At 39.9% G+C, this 24,019-nt stretch overlaps 1 protein-coding gene and 1 pseudogene across 1 annotated transcript in view; one reads left to right on the top strand and one right to left on the bottom strand.

The window, feature by feature from the left end:
- The window catches only part of CATSPERB (cation channel sperm associated auxiliary subunit beta), a 132,066-nt gene that overhangs the window by 84,544 nt on the left and 23,503 nt on the right, over positions 1-24,019 (bottom strand). The window contains exon 5 of the mRNA XM_059056492.2: positions 11,879-11,974. Within this exon, the coding sequence (XP_058912475.2) occupies positions 11,879-11,974 (96 nt within the window). The remainder of the gene's footprint in view (positions 1-11,878; positions 11,975-24,019) is intronic.
- Positions 12,550-13,931, top strand: LOC131752043 (pyruvate dehydrogenase (acetyl-transferring) kinase isozyme 3, mitochondrial pseudogene; annotated as a pseudogene).

The following is a 24,019-nucleotide window of genomic DNA, read 5'->3' as shown; positions in this document are numbered from 1 at the left end:
CCAATCAGAGGTAGGACATCTCCAACCCTTCAACGCAGCAATCTACTCTTAGATATACAAAGGGTTGGAGCTGGATAAAGTCAATTTTTAAAGCATGAGAAATGAGAGGATTTTCTTTACTGACAAAATGAGAAAGGAGAATACAAAAAGTAAGCAAGGACAATTTGACAGAGTACTGCTGTCCGAATTTCAAAAACAGTCAAAGGACTTTTAAGAATAAAGACACAATCACTCTGTAGCTGTTTACATTTCTGCATCATGAATCTCCATCTCCTCCTCAAACTTTCAATAAAATCTGCTACAAAACCAAAGACTTTAGGTGATATATGCTTCACTTTGTGCAAAGCAAGAAAAGGAGCTAAGTTTCCATCTGGGTTGACATAGTGTAGCACGGCGACAGCCAAGAAGAAGAAGAGACACAATTTATAACCAAACTAATTCACTCTGAAATTCAAAGAAATCTGGGGTAAGGCAGTTGACTTTTCAGGGTATAGCATATGTGTACAATTAATGACCAGATCTTAGAGGACAGGGAGATTTGAGCTTGTATCTGGGATATGATTGCACTGAATCGAAAATGCCTCTTTACCCATGTGATCTATTTTAAACATTTTAAGAATGAGGGAGTGATCAAAAGTCTTGACTGCTGAGAAGCTAGAAAGGAGATGAAAAAGTGACCAATGTGAAAGTGACTGGTGATTGTATTAAGAGCAATTTTAGTGGAGTAGTCTGGACTCCGGATCAGAGATGAGGAATTAGGAACAATATTTTTCAACATCTCATTTGAGATAGGTAATGAAGAAAGTAACTGTAACTCTAACCCTAATGTTTGATTGCTACTTCCCAATGTGTACTCCTCACGACTTCAGCATCTCAGAAAATGATACCACCATCCACTTGATTGCTCAAGTAAGAAATCTAGGATTCATCCTTAATATCTGTGTCCTTCATTCCCAGTCCACCCAGAGGTCATATCAGCTCTACTTCCCAACTGTATCCTGAAGACTCTGACTTCTCACCATCTCCACTGCTCGTCCCACAGCCCAAATACCCCAGACCATCTCCTGCGTGGACTGTGGTGACAGCAGCCAACCAATTTCCCTTATTCCATTCTTGTCCTCCTTCCTCGACAGTCAGTTCTCTACACAGCAGCCAAAGTGATCTTTTTCACAGAGCAGAAGTTGGAATTTATCACTGTCCTGCTTTAAATACTCCAGTGGCTTTTCATTACAATTAGAATAAAATCCACACACTTTACCGTGGTCTCTGCCAGTCTCTCTACACTCACCCCACACCACTCTGTCATTTACTGTGCCCCGACAACACTGGCCTCCTCTCTGCAGCTGCAACCTTTAAGAATTATTCATTCTTCACGGTGGCTGCACCGATTTACATTCCCATCAACAGTGCACAAGGGTCCCTTTTCTCCACAGCCTTGCCAACACTTGTTACGTCTTGACTCTACAATAATAGTCATCCTGACAGGTGTGAGGTGATAGCTCACTGTAGTTCTGAGTTGCACTTCCCTGATGATCAGTGAGGTTGAGCATCTTTTCATGTGCCTGTTGGCCATCTGCATGTCTTCTTTGGAAAAATGTCTATTCAGTTCTTCTGCCCATTTCTAAAATCAGGTTTTTCATTTTTTTTTTATGTTGAGCTGTATGAGTTCTTTGTATATTTTGGATGTTAACGCCTTATCAGATATATCATTTGCAAATATCTTCTCCCATTCAGTAGGCTTTTGGTTTTGTTGATAAGTTCCTTCGCTGTGCAAAAGCCTTTTACAATAGCTGATGCGATGTGGTCCTATTTGTTTTTGGCTTTGGTTTCCCTTGTGTGAGGAGAAAGATCCAAAAAAAAAAAAAAACTGCTACAACTGATGTCAAAGACTGTACTGCCTACGTTTTCCTCTCGAAGTTTTATGGTTTCAGATCTTACATTTAAGTCTTTAATCCATTTTCAGTTATTTTTGTATAAGGTGTGAGAAATTAGTCCAATATGACTCTTTTGCCTGTAGCTTTCCAATTTTCCCAAAACTAATTATTAAAGAAGCTGTCTTCTCCCCCACTGTACATTCTTGCCTCCTTTTTTGTGTGGTAGATGTATTGAACGCATAAGTGTGGATTCATTTCTGGACTCTTGATTCTGTTCCATTGATCTATGTGTCTGATTTTTGAGCCAATACCACAGTTTTAGTTACTATAACTTTACAGTACAACAATTTAAAATCAAGGAGCATGATACCTCTAGCATTGTTCTTCTCAAGATTGTTTTAATGGGGAAATATGTAAACATGTAGCTGATTCACTTTGTGATACAGCAGAAACTAATATAACATTGTAAAGCAATTATACTCCAATAAAGATGTTTAAAAAAAAAGATTGTTTGGGCTATTCAGGGTCTTCTGTGTTTCCATATATATTTTAAAATTACTTGTTCTACTTCTGTGAAAAATGCCATTAGTATTTTTTTAAACATCTTTATTGGAGTATATTTCCTTTACAATGGTGTGTTAGTTTCTGCTGTATAATAAAGTGAATCAGCTATACATAAACATACATCCCCATATCTCCTCCCTCTTGCATCTCCCTCCCACACTCCCCATCCCACCTCTCTAGGTGGTCACAAAACACCGAGCTGTTCTCCCCGTGAATGCAGCTGCTTCCCACTAGCTATCTATTTTACATTTGATAGTGTATATATGTCCATGCCACTCTTCTCACTTTATCCCAGGTTACCCTTCCCCCACCCTGTGTCCTCAAGTCCATTCTCTACATTGGCGTCTTTATTCTTGTCCTGCCCCTAGGTTCTTCAGAATCATTTTTTTTTTGTCTGTTTAGATTCCATATATATGTGTTAGCATACAATATTTGATTTTCTCTTTCTGACTTACTTAACTCTGTATGACAGACTCTAGGTCAACCACCTCACTATAAATAAGTCAATTTCATTTCTTTTTATGGCTGAGTAATATTCCATTGTATATATGTGCCACATCTTCTTTATCCATTAATCTGTTGATGGACACTTAAGTTGCTTCCATGTCCTGGCTATTGTAAATAGGGCTGCAATGAACATTGTGGGACATGACTCTTTTTGAATTATGGTTTTCTCAGGGTATATACCCAGTAGTGGGATTGCTGGGTAATATGGTAGTTCTATTTTTAGTTTTTTAATGAACCGCCATACTTTTTTAAAGTATCAATTTACATTCCTACCAACAGTGCAAGAGGGTTCCCTTTTCTCCACACCCTCTCCAGCATTTATTGCTTGTAGATTTTTTTTTTTTTTTTTTGCGGTACGCGGGCCTCTCACTGTTGTGTCCTCTCCCATTGCGGAGCACAGGCTCCATACGCACAGGCTCAGCAGCCATGGCTCATGGGCCTAGCTGCTCCATGGCATGTGGGATCTTCCTGGACTGGGGAATGAACCCATGTCCTCTGCATTGGCAGGCGGACTCTCAACCACTGCGCCACCAGAGAAGTCCCTGCTTGTAGAATTTTTGATGATTGGCCATTCTGACCAGTGTGAGGTGATACCTCACTGTAGTTTTCATTTGCATTTCTCTAATGATTAGTGATATTGAGCATACTTTCATGTGTTTGTTGGCAATCTGTATATCTTCTTTGGAGAAATGTCGACTTAGGTCTTCTGCCCATTTTTGGATTGGGTTGTGTGGTGTTTTTTTTATTCATATTGAGCTGTATGAGCTGCTTGTATATTTTGGAGTTTAATCCTTTGGTCGTTGCTTTGTTTGCAAATATTTCCCCCCGTTCTGAGGGTTGTCTTTTCATCTTGTTTATGGTTTCCTCTGCTGTGCAAAAGATTTTAATCCTCTTAGTTCTTCTTTCTTTCCTCTTGCTAACTTTGGGATTTTTTTTCTTCTTTCTCTAATTGCTTTAGATTAAGGTTAGCTTGCTTATTTAAGATTTTCCCCGTGTGTTTCTGTCTATGTTTTCCTCGAAGAGTTTTACAGTGTCTGGCCTTATATTTAGGTCTTTAATCCATTTTGAGTTTATTTTTGTGTATGGTGTTAGGGAGTGTTCTAATTTCATTCTTTTACACGTAGCTGTACAATTTTCCCAGCACCACTTACTAAAGAGGCTGTCTTTTCTCTATTGTATATTCCTGCCTCCTTTATTTATTGTATATTCCTGCCTCCTTTATCAAAAATAAGGTGACCTTAGGTGCGTGGGTTTATCTCTGGGCTTTCTATCCTGTTCCATTGATCTGTATTTCTGTTTTGTGCCAGTACCATACTGTCTTGATTACTGTAGCTTTGTAGTATAGTCTGAAGTCAGGGAGCCACAATCCTCCAGCTCCATCTTTCTTTCTCAAGGTTGCTTTGGCTATTCGGGGTCTTTTGTGTTTCCATACAAATTGTGCAATTTTTTGTTCTAGTTCTGTGAAAAATGCCATTGGTAGTTTGATAGGGATTGCATTGAATCTGTAGATTACTTTGGGTAGTAGAGTCATTTTCACAATGTTGATTCTTCCAATCCAAGAACATGGTATACCTCTCCATCTGTTTGTATCATCTTTAATTTCTTTCATCAGTGTCTTATAGTTTTCTGCATACAGGTCTTTTGTCTCCTTAGGTAGGTTTATTCCTAGATATTTATTCTTTTTGTTGCTGTGGTAAATGGGAGTGTTTCCTTAATTTTTCTTACAGATTTTTCATCATTAGTGTATAGGAATGCAAGAGATTTCTGTGCATTAATTTTGTATCCTGCTACTCTACGAAAATCACTGATTAGCTCTAGTAGTTTTCTGGTAACATCTTTACGATTCTCTATGTATAGTATCATGTCATCTTCAAACAGTGACAGTTTTACTTCTTCTTTTCTGATTTGGATTCCGTTTATTTCTTTTTCTTCTCTGATTACTGTGGCTAAAATTTCCAAAACTATGTTGAATAATAGTGGTGAGGGGCTTCCCTCGTGGCGCACTGGTTGAGAGTCTGCCTGCCAATGCAGGGGATGCAGGTTCATGCCCCAGTCCAGGAGGATCTCACATGCTGCGGAGCAGCTGGGCCCGTGAGCCATGGCCACTGAGCTGGCACATCTGGAGCCTGTGCTCCGCAACAGGAGAGGCCACAACAGGGAGAGGCCCACGTACAGCACAAAAAATAAATAAATAAATAGAATAGAATAGAATAATAGTGGTGAGAGTGGGCAACCTTGTCTTGTTCCTGATCTTAGTGGAAATGGTTTCAGTTTTTCACCACTGAGAACAATGTTGGCTGTAGGTTTGTCATATATGGCCTTTAGTATGTTGAGATAAGATCCCTCTATGTCTACTTTCTGGATGGCTTTTTTCATAAATGGGTGTTGAAGTTTGTCAAAGGCTTTTTCTGCACCTATTGAGATGGTCATATGGTTTTTATCCTTCAACTTGTTAATATGGTTTATCACATTGATTGGTTTGCATATATTGAAGAATCCTTGCATTCCTGGGATAAACCCCACGTGATCATGGTGTATGATCCTTTTAATGTGTTGTTGGATTCTGTTTGCTAGTATTTTGTTGAGAATTTTTGCATTTATGTTCATCAGTGATATTGGCCTATAGTTTTCTGTTTTTGTGACATCTTTGTCTGGTTTTGGTATCAGGGTGATTGTGGCCTCATAGAATGAGTTTGGGAGTGTTCCTTCCTCTGCTATATTTTGGAAGAGTTTGAGAAGGATAGGTGTTAACTCTTCTGTAAATGTTTGATAGAATTTGACTGTGAACCCATCTGGTCCTTGGTTTTTGTTTGTTGGAAGATTTGTAATCACAGTTTCAATTTCAGTGCTTGTGATTGGTCTGTTCATATTTTCTATTTCTTCCTGGTTCAGTCTCGGAAGGTTGTGCTTTTCTGAGAATTTGTCCATTTCTTCCAGGTTGTCCATTTTATTAGCAAATAGTCGCTTGTAGTAATCTCTCATGATCCTTTGTATTTCTGCAGTGTCAGTTGTTTCTTCTCCTTTTGCATTTCTAATTCTGTTGACTTCAGTCTTCCGTTTTTTCTAGATGTTTGGCTAATGGTTTATGAATTTTGTTTAACTTCTCAAAGAACCAGATTTTAGTTTTATTGATCTTTGCTATCATTTCCTTCATTTCTTTTTCATTTATTTCTGACCTGATCTTTATGATTTCTTTCCTCTTGCTGACTTTGGGATTTTTTTTTCTTCTTTCTCTAATTGCTTTAGATTAAGGTTAGCTTGCTTATTTAAGATTTTCCCTGTTTCTTGAGGTAGCACTGTATTGCTCTAAACTTCCCTCTTAGAACTGTTTTTGCTGCCTCCCATAGGTTTTCTGTTGTTGTGTTTTCATTGTCATTTGTTTCTAGGTATTTTTTAATTTCCTCTTCAATTTCTTTAGTGATCTCTTGGTTATTTAGTAGTGTATTGTTTAGCCTACACGTTTTTGTATTTTTTACAGATTTTTTTTTCCTGTAATTGATACCTATTCCCATAGTGTTGTGGTCAGAAAAGATACTTGATACGATTTCAATTTTCTTAAATTTACCAAGGCTTGACTTGTGACCCAAGATATGATCTATCCTGGAGAATGTTCCATGAGCATTTGAGAAGACGTGCATTCTATTGTTTTTGGATAGAATGTCCTACAAATATCAATTAAGTCCATCTTGTTTAATGTATCATTTAAAGCATGTGTTTCCTTATTAATTTCCATTTTGGATGATCTGTCCAATGGTGAAAGTGGGGTGTTAAAAGTCCCCTACTATGATTGTGTTCCTGTCAATTTCCCCTTTTATGGCTGTTAGCATTTGCCTTATTTATTGAGGTGCTCCTATGTTGGGTGCATAAATATTTACAATTGTTATATCTTCTTCTTGGATTGATTTCTTGATCATTATGTAGTGTCCTACTTTGTCTCTTGTAATAGTCTTTGTTTTAAAGTCTATTTTGTCTGATATGAGAATTGCTACTCCAGTTTTCTTCTGATTTCCATTTGTATGGAATATCTTTTTCCATCCCCTCACTTTAGGTCTGTGTGTGTCCCTAGGTCTGAAGTGGGTCTCTTGTAGACAGCATATATATGGGTCTTTTTGTATGCATTCAGCCAGTCTATGTCTTTTGGTTGGAGCATTTAATCCATTTACATTTAAGGTAGTTATCAATATGTATGTTCTTATTACCATTTTCTTAACCGTTTGGGGTTTGTTATTGTAGGTCTTTTCCTTCTCTTGTGTTTCCTACCTAGAGAAGTTCCTTTAGCATTTGTTGTAAAGCTGGTTTGGTGGTGCTGAACGCTCTCAGCTTTTGCTTGTCTGTAAAGGTTTTAATTTCTCCATCAAATCTGAATGAGATCCTTGCTGGGTTGAGTAATCTTGGTTGTAGGTTTTTCTCTTTCATCACTTTAAATATGTCCTGCCACTCCCTTTTGGCTTGCAGCATTTCTGCTGAAAGATCAGCTGTTAACGTTATGGGGATTCCCTTGTATGTTATTTGTTGGTTTTCCCTTGCTGCTTTTAACATGTTTTCTTTGTATTTAATTTTCGATAGTTTGATTAATACGTGTCTTGGTGTGTTTCTCCTTGGATTTATCCTGTATGGAACTCTGTGCTTCCTGGACTTGATTAGCCATTTCCTTTCCCGTATTAGGGAAGTTTTCAACTATAATCTCTTCATATATTTTCTCAGTCCCTTTTTTTTCTCTTCTTCTGGGACCCCTATAATTCAAATGTTGGTGTGTTTAATGTCCCAGAGGTCTCTGAGACTGTCCTCAATTCGTTTCATTCTTTTCTCTGTAGTACTCTGTGGTAGTTATTTCCACTATTTTATCTTCCAGGTCACTTATCCATTCTTCTGTCTCAGTTATTCTGCTATTGATTCCTTCTAGAGAATTTTAAATTTCATTTATTCTATTGTTCATCGTTGTTGTTTGCTCTTTAGTTCTTCTAGGGCCTTGTTAAACGTTTCTTGTATTTTCTCCATTCTATTTCCAAGATTTTGGATCACCTTTACTATCATTACTCTGAATTCTTTTTCAGGCAGACTGCCTATTTCCTCTTCATTTCTTTGGTCTGGGGGGTTTTTACCTTGCTCCTTCATCTGCTGTGTATTTCTCTGTCTTCTCATTTTGCTTAACTTACTGTGTTGGGGGTATCCTTTTCACAGGCTGCAGGTTTGTAGTTCCTGTTGTTTTTGGTGTCTGCCCCCAGTGGGTAAGGTTTGTTCAGTGGGTTGTGTAGGCTTTCTCATGGAGGGGACTGGTGCCTGTGTTCTGGTGGATGAGGTTGGATCTTGTCTTTCTGGCGGGCAGGACCAAGTCCAGTGATGTGTTTTGGGGTGTCTTTGAACTTATGATTTTAGGCAGCCTCTATGCTAATGGATGAGGTAGTGTTCCTGTGTTGCTAGTTGTTTGGCATAGGGTGTCCAGAACTGTAGCTTGCTAGTTATTGAGTAGAGCTGGGTCTTAGCATTGAGATGGAACTCTCTGAGAGAGCTTACACCCTTTGATATTACATGGGACTGTGAGGTCTCTGGTGTACCAATGTCCTGAACTCGGCTCTCCCATCTCAGAGGCTCAGGCCTGACACCCAGCCAGAGGACCAAGACCCTGTCAGCCACATGGCTCAGAAGAAAAGGGAGAAAAAAAAGAGACAGACAGAAAGAAAGAAAAATAAAATGAAGTTATTAAGATAAAAAATTTTTAAAATACTGTTAAAAATAAAAAAATTAAAAATAAAAAAAAGAAAGGAGAGCAACCAAACCAAAAAAACTGATCCACCAGTGATAACAAGTGCTAAAAACTATACAAAAACAAGCAAACAAACAAAAAACAGAGAAAACCCTAGGACAAATGGTAAAAGCAAAGCTATACAGACAAAAATCACACAAAGAAGCACACACATACACACTCAGAAAAAAAGGGAAAAAAAAATATATAAAAGGAAGTGAGCAACCAAATCAATGCACAAATCTACCAATGATAATAAGCTCTAAATACTAAACTAAGATAAACATAAAACCAGAAACAAATTAGAGGAAGAAAGCAAACCCCAAGTCTACAGTTTCTCCCAAAGTACACTGCCTCAGTTTTGGGATGATTCATTGTCTATTCAGGTATTCCACAGATGCAGGGCACTTCAAGTTTATTGTGGAGATTTAATCCACTGCTCCTGAGGCTGCTGGGAGAAATTTCCCTTTGTCTTCTTTGTTCACACAGCTCCTGGGGTTCAGCTTTGGATTTGGCCCCGTCTCTGCATGCAGGTTGTCTGAGGGCATCTGTTCCCCACCCAGACAGGACAGGGTTAAAATAGCAGCTGATTAGGGGGCTTGGCTCACTCAGGCTTGGGAGAGGGAGAGGTATGGAACATGGGGCGAGCCTGTGGCAGGAGAGGCTGGCATGACATTGTAACAGCCTGAGGCATGCCATGCATTCTCCCGGGGAAGTTGTCCCTGGATCACGGGACCCTGTCAGTGGCAGGCTGCACAGGCTCCTGGGAGGGGAGGTGTGGATAGTGACCTGTGCTTGTACACAGGCTTCTTGGTGGCTGCAGCAGCAGCTTTAGAGTCTCATGTCCGTCTCTGGTGTCTGCACCGATAGCCACAGCTCATGCCTGTCTCTGGAGCTCGTTTAGGTGGTGCTCTGAAACCCCTCTCCTCATGCACTCTGAAACAATGGTCTCTCACCTCTTGGGCAGGTCCAGTTTTTCCTGGACTCCCTCCTGGCTAGCTGTGGCACACTAGCCCCCTTCAGGCTGTGTTCACTCAGCCAACCCCAGTCCTCTCCCTGGGATCTGACCTCCAAAGCCCGAGCCTCAGCTCTCAGCCCCCACCTGCCCCAGTGGGTGAGCAGACAAGCCTCTCAGGCTGGTGAGTGCTGGTCGGCACCAAGCCTCTGTGCGGGAATCTCTCTGCTTTGCCCTCTTCACCCCTGTTGTTGTGCTCTCCTCCATGGCTCCGAAGCTTCCCCACTGCCTGTCCCCCGTCTCCACCAGTGAAGGGGCTTCCTAGTGTGTGGAAACTTTTCCTCCTTCACAGCTCCCTCCCAGAGGTGCAAGTCTCATTCTTATTCTTTTGTCTCTGTTTTTCCTTTTTTCTTTTGCCCTACTCAGGTTTGTGGGGAGTTTATTGCCTTTTGGGAAGTCTGAGGTCTTCTGCCAGCGTTCAGTAGGTGTTCTGTAGGAGTTGGTCCACATGTAGATGTATTTTTGATGTATTTGTGGGGAGGAAGGTTATCTCCATATCTTACTCCTCCTCTGTCTTGAAGTTCTTCCACACCATTAGTATTTTGACAGTGATTGCATTGAATCTGTAGATTGCTTTGGGCAGTATGGTCATTTTAACAACGTTAATTCTTGTGTTTTTGTTTTTTTTTAAAATCCATTCAGCCACTATGTTTTTATTGGAGCATTTAGTCCATTTGCATTTAAAGCAAAATTATTGATACATATATACTTATCATTTTGTTCATTGTTTTCTGGTTTTGTTTTTTTTCTTTTCTCTGTTCCTCTCTTCTTCTTTTGCTCTATTCCCTTGTGCCTGATGACTATCTTTAGTATTATGTTTGGATTCATTTCTCTTTTTTATCTATCATAGGTTTTTGGTTTGTGGGTACCATGAGGTTCATATAACAACCTACATACATGATTATTTACATGATAATACACATGATTATTTTAAGTTGATGATCTCTTAAGTGAGTCTGACCCAGAATCTTTTCAAATTACTGCCTCTGCACTGAGACTCAGAGCATGTGAGATTTGGGGTATGCCCTTTCAGAGCAGAGTCTCTGTCTCTCCCACACACAAGCCCCACTAGCTGTCAAAGCCAGATGTTCTGTGGGCTTGTCTTCCTAGTGCAGGACTCCTGGTCTAGGGTGCTGTTTCTCACAGCTCTCTGGCTCTCCCACACACAAGCCCCAGTAGCTGTCAGAGCCAGATGTTCTGGGGGCTTGTCTTCCCAGTGCAGGACCCCTGGTCTAGGGTGCCTAATGTGAGGTTTGGACCCCTTGCTCCTTAGGGAGGAGCAAGGGGTCCTCATTTGTGGGTTGCCTACCTGGGGATGTTGGTCTTGGCTATACAGTGTCTCTACCCCTCCCACTCATCATATTTTGGTTCCTTGTTTATTTGCTTAGTTGTGGGAAATCTTCTTCTCTAGTCTTCTGGTCATTCTCATAGATAGTTGCTCTGTAAATAGTTGTAATTTTGGTGTGCCTATGGAAGGAGGTGAGCTCAGGGTCTTCCTACTTCACCATCTTGGCCCTGAATCATCATTATTTTCTTAAAGCTACCCAGGTGTTTCTTTCCATAAGATGAAATATTTAGTTTTACTCTGGCTTCTACATAGCACCATACCAAAGTGGGTGCAAAAGAATAAAATTAAAAAGCGAAGGTGAGAAAAATGAGAATAAATACAAACTCCAGGATGGAGGGTTTTTTCTATATACTATGGCTGACCCAAAAATTGGGCTATAGATCAGACAATTGAAAAAGAAAAGCCTAGTCAGTTATATTCCTCAGTGTTCATAACCTTAAAAGAACCAATTTTTTTTATGAAGAAATACAAATGTTCTTACTAAGACTGAGCAAAACTTTTTGCTTGATGGTCCTCATAAAGTAGATTGTGATGCAATAAACAATATCTTCTATAACATCTTTATAAAAGATGTAAAAACTAACTCTATAAAGCCATTGTTTATGATGACCCTCCATATGGCTATAGAAAACATATATTTCCAAATTTCTATAGCACTCTTTACAGAACTCTATTGCCTCATCAGACTGTAAGCCCTTCAAGAGTCACGATCATCTCTTATTTATCTATCTCTAGCACTTAGCACAGAGTCTGGTATTTCATAGCTTACAAGGTTTGTTGAAAGAATATTACAAATTTTCACTTCACTTTTATCTACTGGCATTTACCTCGAACACTATCCAGTAGTGTTCCTTCAGTAGTATAAATATTTAATCCATGTTGCAAAGTGATCCTTACTAACCATTCTTCTACAGCTGCAATATCTGTTTGAAAACAAAAGGCAAACAATCAGCTATTTTTTTGTATGTCATGTTGGTGAAATTTAAGACTATATGAACATTACCAACCACAATTACCTTTTATTTCCCAATCATTTTGATTGCATTTATATATGTTTTCCCAGCAAACATTTTGATGATAAAATAAGGAAAAAAGAATTATTAAGTGATCTTACCAACACAGTGATGAACCCAGACAATAATATTTTAGATTATAATTTTTCTCTGAGAGCTCCTGTAGCTTGGTAAGAAGCAAATTGTGACACTTCAGGTGAAGTGGTATAATATTTTTTGAAAGTAGACCATGATTAATTAAAATATTTAATATATCAGGAATTCCCTGGTGGTCCAGTTGTTAGGACTCTGCGTTTTCACTGCCCAGGGCACAGGTTCAATCCCTGGTCAGGGAACTAAGATCCCACAAACTGCATGGCATGGCCAAATATAAATAAAATAAAATAAAATAAATAGTATAAACGCCAGGGCCAACACCAAAAAAATTTTTTTAAGAATAATAAACCAATAGTTGAGACAAAACAGAATCATAAAAAAGAACTGATATGGATGAAGAAAGAAAAAGAAAAGTAAAACAGAAGAGATAGAATAGAATAAACCCTAATGGTAGATTTCAGTACAACCATACTAAAAATTGCATTAAATGTAAATGGCCTAAAAATACTAACTAAAAGACAGATTTCCAGATTAGATGTGAAAATCAAGACTGAAAGATATGCTAACTCTAAGAACCCCACTTTAAATACAAAAGCACAACTGAGTTAAAAGTTAAAGAATGGGTGGGCCTGGGGAAGCCAAGATGATGAACTCAGCCTGGGTGCTGCAGCAGTTGTACTCATAAGTCGAGGCTGAAACCAGGGTGCGCTCACGAAGAACATGCCTGACCCGAACAGCTCAGCTGTACAAGCCCTCGTGTCCATTCAGGCCTCTAGGTGGATCTGTGCACCACCCTGGTGAGGATATGGCTCTTCTAATGGCTGCTTAAACAGCTAAACAAGTAGATCAAGTGCTATTTATGCTTCTTGCTGTCACTGCTCTTTATCAAGCAATTCCTGGATTGGGGGAAAGATAATGGTGTGAGAAAATATCCTATATGTTTCTACAAAAGGAGCTTCCTGCACAACTGGCCAACACAATGAGAGAAGTCAATCTTCTGATGGGTAACAACTGGCCTTCAGTGTGACTGGTTCAAAGTTGGTATATGCATAGCTTTCTTGAACTTCTGAAATATGAAAATAAGAGCCCTGAGAATCCACAGGTCTTGTATAACTTTCTACAAGTCTTGATAAAAATCACAAAGAAACAACAATGTGGTTCCTATAATGGTACATGGAGTGATCGAATATATGGGAAAGTATGGGTTTCATCAGCAGTAATAGCCAATATTTTCTGGATTGGTTTTATACCAACTGTATCTCTTTCCACATGCATATTAACCAGCACACACTTCTGTTTGGTGGTGATACTAATCCTGCTCATCCTAAACACACAGGAAATATTAATCCCACCTGTAATGTGGCTCATACAGTGAAAGATGTATATGAAGCAGCCAAGAGACTGTGTGAACAGTGTCAACTGGTAGACCCAGAGCTGGAAATTGAAGAGGTCAATGCCAAAGCTCCAGGCAAACCTATTCAGGTAGTTTATGTGACCTCATATCTGTTTCATATGCTATTTAACAACTCAGTAAGAACAACAATAGAACTGCACCAAGAGTTACATTAAAGAGGGCTATCTGGCTGTTAAAACCTTTGTTACTTTGGGTTAAGAAGACACATCCATTAGATCAGTGACTAAGGCGATGGTACCTATTCTGAAAAATAGCACCATAGTTATTCCACTGATCAAATGTTTATTTTCTCTATATCAGCTGGACATTTTCCATGGAGTCCTTCCTACAGCTACTCCTGTTCTTCCATTAAACTAGTAACTTGAGTAATTTTTCATTGTACCTTGCTGCAGTGTGCTTAGTGCCTGATATAGGAGAGTGCAGTCTCCCTATAGTTCTTGTAGCCTCATACCCTCCACCTCATTATTATAGAGTTGAATGTCCACAGTCTCTTCAGGATTCTGAATTTCTTCCCCTTTCCAGACACAGCAGATACCTACTGTTGCTCTTTGTGACCAAGTATCATGCTTATCTCAGACTACAAATTAGGGCCCAAGGTATCTGGAAGTTAAAGACATCAGTTGAATCTACCTTGATAAGTCAGTATGCCAAGGTCCTTCCTCCCTTATATGCATCTCTCCTCCAATCTCTGGTTTACATTTATGCCTTCCTCCACCATTGTGATGCATCTGTACTTTTGTGTTAGATTGCACTCATTGATGCACTGATTTTACTTTAAAATTCACTTGTGTACTTCTGTTCTGTTGCTTAATGTGTTCTAAAAGTTGTCTTGGGGAAAAAAGGTAAAAGAATGAAAAAATATATCTTATGCAAATACTAATCAAAAGAAAGGTGTAATGGCTATATCAGTATCTGACAAAGGAGACTTCAGATCAAGGTAATATCAAGAATAAAGAGGGGACTACGGGCTTAAAGATGGCGGAAGAGTAAGACTCGGAGATCTCCTTCCTCCTCACAGAGACATCAGAAATACATCTACACGTGGAGCTTCTCCTGTAGAGCACCCACCGAACGCTGGCAGAGGACCTCGGACCTCCAAAAAGGCAAGAAACTCCCCACATATCTGGGTAGGGCAAAAGAAAAAAGAATAAACAGGGACAAAAGAATAGGGACGGGACCTACGCCAGTGGGAGGGAGCCGAGAAGGAGGAAAGACTCCCACACACTAGAGGCCCCTTCGCGGGCGGAGACTGCGGGCGCCGGAGGGGGAAGCTCCGGAGCCGCGGAGGACAGCTCAGCCACAGGGGTGCGGAGGGCAAAGCGGAGAGATTCCCGCAGAGGATCGGTGCCGACCGGCGCTCACCAGCCCGAGAGGCTTGTCTGCTCGCCCGCCGGGGCGGGCGGGGCCGGGAGCTGATGCTCGGGCTTCAGTCGGATCCCGGGGAAAGGGCTGGAGTTGGCAGAGTGAAGACAGCTTGAAGGGGGCTAGTGCGCCACGGCTGGCCGGGAGGGAGTTCGGGAGAAGTCTGGAGCTGCCGAAGAGGCAAGAGACCTTTTCCTCCCTCCTGGGCGCGAGGAGAGGGGATTAAGTGCGCCGCTTAAAGGAGCCCTAGAACCGGGCGCGGAGCTGCCGAAGAGACAAGAGACTTTTTCTTGCCTCTTTGCTTCCTCGGGTGTGAGGTGAGGGGATTAAGAGCACCGCGTAGAGGAGCTCCAGAAACGGGCGCGAGCCGCGGCTGTCGGCACGGACAGTAGAGACGGGTGTCGGACGCTAAGGTTGCTGCTGCCACCACCAAGAGGCCTGTGTGTGAGCACAGGTCACTCTCCACACCGGCCCTCCCGGGAGCCCGTGCAGTCCGCCACTGCCGGGGTCCCGGGATCCAGGGACAGCTTCCCCGGGAGAACGCACGGCGCGCCTTGGGCCTATGCAGCGTCACGTCGGCCTCTGACGTCGCGGACTCGCCCCGCCCCCGTGCCACTCCCTCCCCCCAGCCTGAGTGAGCTGGAGCCCCCGAATCAACTGCTCCTTTAACATCGTCCTGTCTGAGCGAAGGGCAGTCGCCCTCGGACAACCTACACGCAGAGGCGGGACCAAGTCCAAAGCTGAACCCCAGGAGCTGTGCGAACAGAGAGGAGAGGGGGAGATCTCTCCCAACAGCCTCAGAAGCGGAGGATTAAAGCTCCACAATCAACTTGAAGTGTCCTGCATCTGTTGAAAACCTGAATAGACAACGAATCATCCCAAGTTGAGGAGGTGGACTTTGGGAGCAAGATATACTATTATTTCCCCCTTTTTTTTCTTTTTGTGGGTGTGTATGTGTGTGCTGCTGTGTGAGATTTTGTCTGTATAGCTTTGCTTGCACCATTTGTCCTAGGGTTAGACCGATCCATTTTTCTGTTTTTTGTTTGTTTGTTTGTTTTTTTGTTTTTTTGTTTTTTTGTTTTTTTTTGTTTTTTAAAAGGAAATTTTTCTTCTTAATAATTATTTTTTATTTTAATAACTATATACTACTCTGTCTTCTCCCTTTCTTTCTTCCTTTCTTCCCTCCTTCCCTCCTTTCTTCCTTCCTTCCCCCTTCTTTCCTCCCTTCCTCTCTTCCTTCCTCCCTTTCTTCCTCTGCACCTTCCGTCCTTGCTTTCTTGCTTCCTTCCTTCATTTCTTCCTCCCTTTCTTCCTTCCTTCCCTCCCTCCCTCCTTCCTTCCTTTTCTCTCCTCTCTATTTATTCTACCTTTTATTTTGAGCCGTGTGGATTAAAGGTTCTTGGCGCCCCAGCCAGGCACCAGGGCGGTGTCCCTGAGGTGGGAGAACCAACCTCAAGACACTAGTCCACAAGAGACCTCCGAGCTCCACGTAATATCAGACGGCGAAAATCTCCCAGAGACCTCCATCTCAACACCAAGACCCAGCTTCATTCAAGGACCAGCAAAGAACAGTGCTGGACACCCTATCCCCAACAAAGAGCAAGACAGGTCTACAGCCCCATCCATTAGCAGAGAGACTGCCTAAAATCATAATAAGGTTACCAACATCCCCAAACACACCACCAGACAAGGACCTGCCCACCAGAAGGACAAGATCCAGCCTCATCCACCAGAACAGAGGCACTAGTCCCCCCAACCAGGGAATCTACTCAACCCACTGAACCAACCTTAGCCACTGGGGACAGCCACCAAAAACAACAGGAACTACGAACCTGCAGCGTGCAAAAAGGAGACATCAAACACAGTAAGATAAGCGAAATGAGAAGACAGAAAAACACACAACAGATGAAGGAGCAAGATAAAAACACACCAGACCTAACAGATGAAGAGGTAATAGCCAATCTACCTGAAAGAGAATTTAGAATAATGATGGTGAAGATGATGCAAAATCTTGGAAATAGAATAGACAATTTGCAAGAAACAGTTAACAGGGACCTAGAAGAAATAAAGAGGAAGCAAGCAACGATGAGCAACACAATAAATGAAATTAAAAATACTCTAGATGGGATCAATAGCAGAATAACTGAGGCAGAAGGACGGATAAGTGACCTGGAAGATAAAATAGTGGAAATAACTACTGCAGAGCAGAAGAAAGAAAAAAGAATGAAAAGAACTGAGGACAGTCTCAGAGACCTCTGGGACAACATTAAACGCACCAACATTCGAATTATAGGGGTCCCAGAAGAAGAAGAGAAAAAGAAAGGGACTGAGAAAATATTTGAAGAGATTATAGTTGAAAACTTCCCTAATATAGGAAAGGAAATAGTCAATCAAGTCCAGGAAGCACAGAGAGTTCCATACAGGATAAACCCAAAGAGAAACACGCCACGACACATAATAATCAAACTGTCAAAAATTAAATACAAAGAAAACATATTAAAAGCAGCAAGGGAAAAACAACAAATAACACACAAGGGAATCCCCATAAGATTAACATCTGATCTTTCAGCAGAAACTCTACAAGCCAGAAGGGAGTGGCAGGACATATTTAAAGTGATGAAGGAAAAAAACCTACAACCAAGATTACTCTACCCAGCAAGGATCTCATTCAGATTTGATGGAGAAATTAAAACCTTTACAGACAAGCAAAAACTGAGAGAGTTCAGCACCACCAAACCAGCTCTACAACAAATCCTAAAGGAACTTCTCTAGGCAAGAAACACAAGAGAAGGAAAAGACCTACAAGAACAACCCGAAACAAGTAAATGGTAATAGGAACATACATATCGATAATTACCTTAAATGTAAATGGATTAAATGCTCCCACCAAAAGACACAGACTGGCTGAATGGATACAAAAACAAGACCCATATATATGCTGTCTACAAGAGACCCACTTCAGACCTAGGGACACATACAGACTCAAAGTAAGGGGATGGAAAAAGATATTCCATGCAAATGGAAATCAGAAGAAAGCTGGAGTAGCAATTCTCATATCAGACAAAATAGACTTTAAAATAAAGACTATTACAAGAGACAAAGAAGGACACTACATAATGATCAAGGGATCGATCCATGAAGAAATTATAACAATTGTAAATATTTATGCACCCAACATAGGAGCACCTCAATACATAAGGCAAATACTAACAGCCTTAAAAGGGGAAATCGACAGCAACACAATTATAATGGGGGACTTTAACACCCCACTTTCACCAATGGACAGATCATCCAAAATGAAAATAAATAAGGAAACACAAGCTTTAAATGATACATTACACAAGATGGACTTAATTGATATTTATAGGACATTCCATCCAAAAACAACAGAATACACATTTTTCTCAAGTGCTCATGGAACATTCTCCAGGATTGATCATATCTTGGGTCACAAATCTAGCCTGGGCAAATTTAAGAAAATTGAAATCGTATCAAGTATCTTTTCCGACCACAACGCTATGAGACTAAATATCAATTATAGGAAAAGATCTGTAAAAAATACAAACACATGGAGGCTAAACAATACACTACTTAATAACGAGGTGATCACTGAAGAAATCAAAGAGGAAATCAAAAAATACTTAGAAACAAATGACAATGGAGACACAACGACCCAAAACCTATGGGATACAGCAAAAGCAGTTCTAAGAGGCAAGTTTATAGCAATACAATCATACCTTAAGAAACAGGAAACATCTCGAATAAACAACCTAACTTTGCACTTAAAGCAATTAGAGAAAGAAGAACAAAAAACCCCCAAATTTAGCAGAAGGAAAGAAATCATAAAGATCAGATCAGAAATAAATGAAAAAGAAGTGAAGGAAACAATAGCAAAGATCAATAAAACTAAAAGCTGGTTCTTTGAGAAGATAAATAAAATTGATAAACCATTAGCCAGACTCATCAAGAATAAAAGGGAGAAGACTCAAATCAATAGAATTAGAAATGAAAAAGGAGATATAACAACTGACACTGCAGAAATACAAAAGATTATTAGAGATTACTACAAGCAACTGTATGCCAATAAAATGGACAACCTGGAAGAAATGGACAAATTCTTAGAAATGCACAACCTGCCGAGACTGAACCAGGAAGAAATAGAAAATATGAACAGACCAATCACAAGCACTGAAATTGAAACTGTGATTAAAAATCTTCCAGCAAACAAAAGTCCAGGACCAGATGGCTTCACAGGCGAATTCTATCAAACATTTAGAGAAGAGCTAACACCTATCCTTCTCAAACTCTTCCAACAGATAGCAGAGGGAGGAACACTCCCAAACTCATTCTATGAGGCCAACATCACCCTGATACCAAAACCAGACAAAGACGTCACAAAGAAAGAAAACTACAGGCCAATATCACTGATGAACATAGATGCAAAAATCCTCAACAAAATATTAGCAAACAGAATCCAACAGCACATTAAAAGGATCATACACCATGATCAAGTGGGGTTTATCCCAGGAATGCAAGGATTCTTCAATATACGCAAATCAATCAATGTGATACACCATATCAACAAACTGAAGGAGAAAAACCATATGATCATCTCAATAGATGCAGAGAAAGCTTTTGACAAAATTCAACACTCATTTATGATAAAAACCTTGCAGAAAGTGGGCATAGAGGGAACTTTCCTCAACATAATAAAGGCCATATATGACAAACCCACAGCTAGCATCGTTCTCAATGGTGAAAAACTGAAACCATTTCCACTAAGATCAGGAACAAGACAAGGTTGCCCACTCTCACCACTCTTATTCAACATAGTTTTGGAAGTTCTAGCCACAGCAATCAGAGAAGAAAAAGAAATAAAAGGAATCCAAATAGGAAAAGAAGAAGTAAAGCTGTCACTGTTTGCAGATGACATGATATTATACATAGAGAATCCTAAGGATGCTACCAGAAAACTACTAGAGCTAATCAATGAATTTGGTAAAGTTGCAGGATACAAAATTAATGCACAGAAATCTCTGGCATTCTTATACACTAATGATGAAAAATCTGAGAGTGAAATTAAGAAAACGCTCCCATTTACCATTGCAACAAAAAGAATAAAATATCTAGGAATAAACCTACCTAAGGAGACAAAAGACTTGTATGCAGAAAACTATAAGACACTGATGAAAGAAATTAAAGATGATACAAATAGGTGGAGAAATATACCATGTTCTTGGATTGGAAGAATCAACATTGTGAAAATGACTATACTACCCAAAGCAATCTACCGATTCAATGCAATCCCTATCAAATTACCACTGGCATTTTTTACAGAACTAGAACAAAAAATTTCACAATTTGTATGGAAACACAAAAGACCCCGAATAGCCAAAGCAATCTTGAGAACGAGAAATGGAGCTGGAGGAATTAGGCTCCCTGACTTCAGACTCTACTACAAGGCTACAGTAATCAAGACAATATGGTACTGGCACAAAAACAGAAATATAGATCAATGGAACAGGATAGAGAGCCCAGAGATAAACCCACACACATATGGTCACCTTATCTTTGATAAAGGAGGGAAGGATATACAGTGGAGAAAAGACAGCCTCTTCAATAAGTGGTGCTGGGAAAACTGGACAGCTACATGTAAAAGTATGAAATTAGAACAATCCCTAACACCACACACAAAAATAAACTCAAAATGGGTTAAAGACCTAAATGTAAGGCCAGACACTATCAAACTCTTAGAGGAAAACATAGGCAGAACACTATACGACATAAATCACAGCAAGATGCTTTTTGACCCATCTCCTAGAGAAATGGAAATAAAAACACAAATAAACAAATGGGACCTAATGAAACTTAAAAGCTTTTGCACAGCAAAGGATACCATAAACAAGACCAAAAGACAACCCTCAGAATGGGAGAAAATATTTGCAAATGAAGCAACTGACAAAGGATTAATTTCCAAAATTTATAAGCAACTCATGCAGCTCAATAACAAAAAAACAAACAACCCAATCCAAAAATGGGCAGAAGAACTAAATAGACATTTCTCCAAAGAAGATATACAGATTGCTAACAAACACATGAAAGAATGCTCAACCTCATTAATCATTAGAGAAATGCAAATCAAAACTACAATGAGATATCATCTCACACCGGTCAGACTGGCCATCATCAAAAACTCTAGAAACAATAAATGCTGGAGAGGGTGTGGAGAAAAGGGAACCCTCTTGCACTGCTGGTGGGAATGTAAATTGATACAGCCGCTATGGAGAACAGTATGGAGGTTCCTTAAAAAACTACAAATAGAACTACCATACGACCCAGCAATCCCACTACTGGGAATATACCCTGAGAAAACTATAATTCAGAAAGACTCATGTACCAAAATGTTCATTGCAGCTCTATTTACAATAGCCAGGACATGGAAGCAACCTAAGTGTCCATCAACAGATGAATGGATAAAGAAGATGTGGCACATATATACAATGGAATATTACTCAGCCATAAAAAGAAATGAAACTGAGTTATTTGTAATGAGGTGGATGGACCTGGAGTCTGTCATACAGAGTGAAGTGAGTCAGAAGGAGAAAAACAAATACCGTATGCTAACACATATATATGGACTCTAAGGGAAATAAATGTCATGAAGAGGTTAGTGGTAGGACGGGAATAAAACACAGACTTACTCGAGCATGGACTTGAGGATATGGGGAGGGGGAGGGGTGGGCTGTGACGAAGTGGGGGAGTGGCAGGGACATATATACACTATCAAATGTAAATTAGATAGCTGGTGGGAAGCTGCTGCATAGCACAGGGAGATCACCTCTGTGCTGTGTGACCGCCTGGGGGGGTGGGATAGGGAGGGTGGGAGAGAGGGTGATGCAAGAGGGAGGAGATGTGGGAGCATGTGTGTATGTATAACTGATTTAGTTTGTTGTAGAGGGAAAACTAACACACTATTGTAAAACAATTATACTCCAATAAAGATGTTAAAAAAAAAAAAAAAAGAATAAAGAGGAAAAATACATATGATAAATGGATCAATTCACTGAAAAGGTATGACAGCCCTAAATGTGCACATGCCTAACAGAGCTTCCAAATAAATGAATCAAAAGCTGATAAAACTGGGGATTTCCCTGGCAGTCTAGTGGTTAGGATTCCGGACTTTCACCGCAGTGGGCCAGGTTCGATACCTGGTCGGGGAAATGAGATCCCACAAGCCATGCAGCATGGCTAAAAAAAACCAACCAAACAAACAAAAACCTAATAAAACTAAAAGGAGTAATAAACAAATCAACAATTATAGTTGGATATTTCAACACTCCTCTCTAAGTAATTGAGTAATGAGTGAGGACATAGAAAAGCTGAATAACACTATCAACCAACTGACCCAATCAACACTTACAGAGCACTCCAGTGAAAAACAGCAAAGTAAGTATTTTTTTCAAGTGCACAGGGAAGATTCACCAAATAGGCCATAAAAATCATCTTAACAAATGATCATACAAAATATGTTCTCAGAACATAATAGAATTAATCTAGAAAAATCAGTAACAGAAAGATATCTGGAAAATCCCCAGATATATGGACATTTTACAACAGATTTCTAAATAACCACAGGTCAAAGAGAAAGTGGCATGGGGAATTAGAAAATATTTTGAAAGAAAATGAAAACAAAAATTTATGAGATGCAGATAAAGCAGTGCTAAAGACAAATATATAGTAGTAAAATATTTATATTAAAAAAGAAAGAGCTCAAATCAATTATCTGAAGCAGGGAGTAAAAGATAGTACTGGCCTTATAAAGTGTCAAATAGTAAATATTTGGGGTTTTGTGGGCCATATGGTCTCTGTCTCAACACTTCAACTCTGCCATGGTAGCCAACAAGCAGCTATAGAAAACATAAATAAATGAGCACAGCTGTATTCCAATAAAACTTATTTACAAAAACAGGCAGCAGACCAAATTTGGTCTGCAAACTATTGTTTGCCACCCCCCTGATCTAAAGGTCCCCAACTTAAGAAACTAGAAAAAAAGGACCAAATGAATCCCAAAGGAAGTAGAAGGATGAAACAGTGAAATCAACGAAATGAAGAACAGAAAAACAATTGTCACAATCAATGAAATCTAAAGATGCTTCTTTGAAAGGATCAATAATGTTGATGAACTTCTGCCAGACGAATCAAGAAGGAAATAAAGATGCAAATATCAATAAGATGAAATAGGGCACATCACTATAGACCCTTTAAGGTTAATAAAAGAATATCACAAAAACACCTAAGTTACAAATTCAACAATTTAGATGAAATGGACAAGTTCCATGAAAGATACAAACTGCCGAAACTCACTTCAGAAAAAACAGAAAACTTGAATATTCCCATATCTATTAAGGAAATTGAATTTGTAGTTAAAGTCCTTCCCACAAAGAAAACTCCATGCCCAGAAAACTCCACTGGTGAATCCCACCAAATATTTAGTGAAAAAAATGATACCAATTCTACAAAAATTCTTCCATAATATAGGAGGGAACTCGTTTCAACTCATATTTATTTACGTGTTTCCCTTTTTTAGAAATGAGCTTTATTTCAATGCAATTTAGATCTAAAAGCCTACATACTTACTTTGTCCTCTGACCAGGTTTACCTACCAGTCAGGATTTCAAAAAGCACAAGCAAATCAAACACCTGTGAGATTCTGGGCAGCGCCCACTTTCGTTTCATTTTGGCAATTAAACCAGGACTCCCTTTGAAAGAAGCTTCTGTGCAAAACGCAGTATTTCCTAGAATGAGGCTCATTGTTTTTCACCTTGAATTCACCCACTTAAAAAGCAGACCCAGAAACCCAAGCTTTTAGAACTCAGTCCCAATATCACCATATAAGTCACTTTCTTTCTAGCAACTGTACAGCTAATAGCCCCCAAATTTCCTTTATTTAACAGAGGGCTTCGAGGCAAGGCAAAATTTCTCACAACACCCCTGTCTGCATCTGCCAACTGTTTTCCGTGGAATCAGCAATACGTCACTCTTGAAGTCCTGGAGACGACCCCACCTGTCAAGCAGAGCCAGAT

The sequence above is a fragment of the Kogia breviceps genome, chromosome 3 (genome assembly GCF_026419965.1).
Source record: "Kogia breviceps isolate mKogBre1 chromosome 3, mKogBre1 haplotype 1, whole genome shotgun sequence".
Lineage (NCBI taxonomy): Eukaryota > Metazoa > Chordata > Mammalia > Artiodactyla > Physeteridae > Kogia > Kogia breviceps.
Note: the sequence above shows the minus strand (reverse complement) of the source record. Positions and strands in the feature narration are given on the sequence as shown.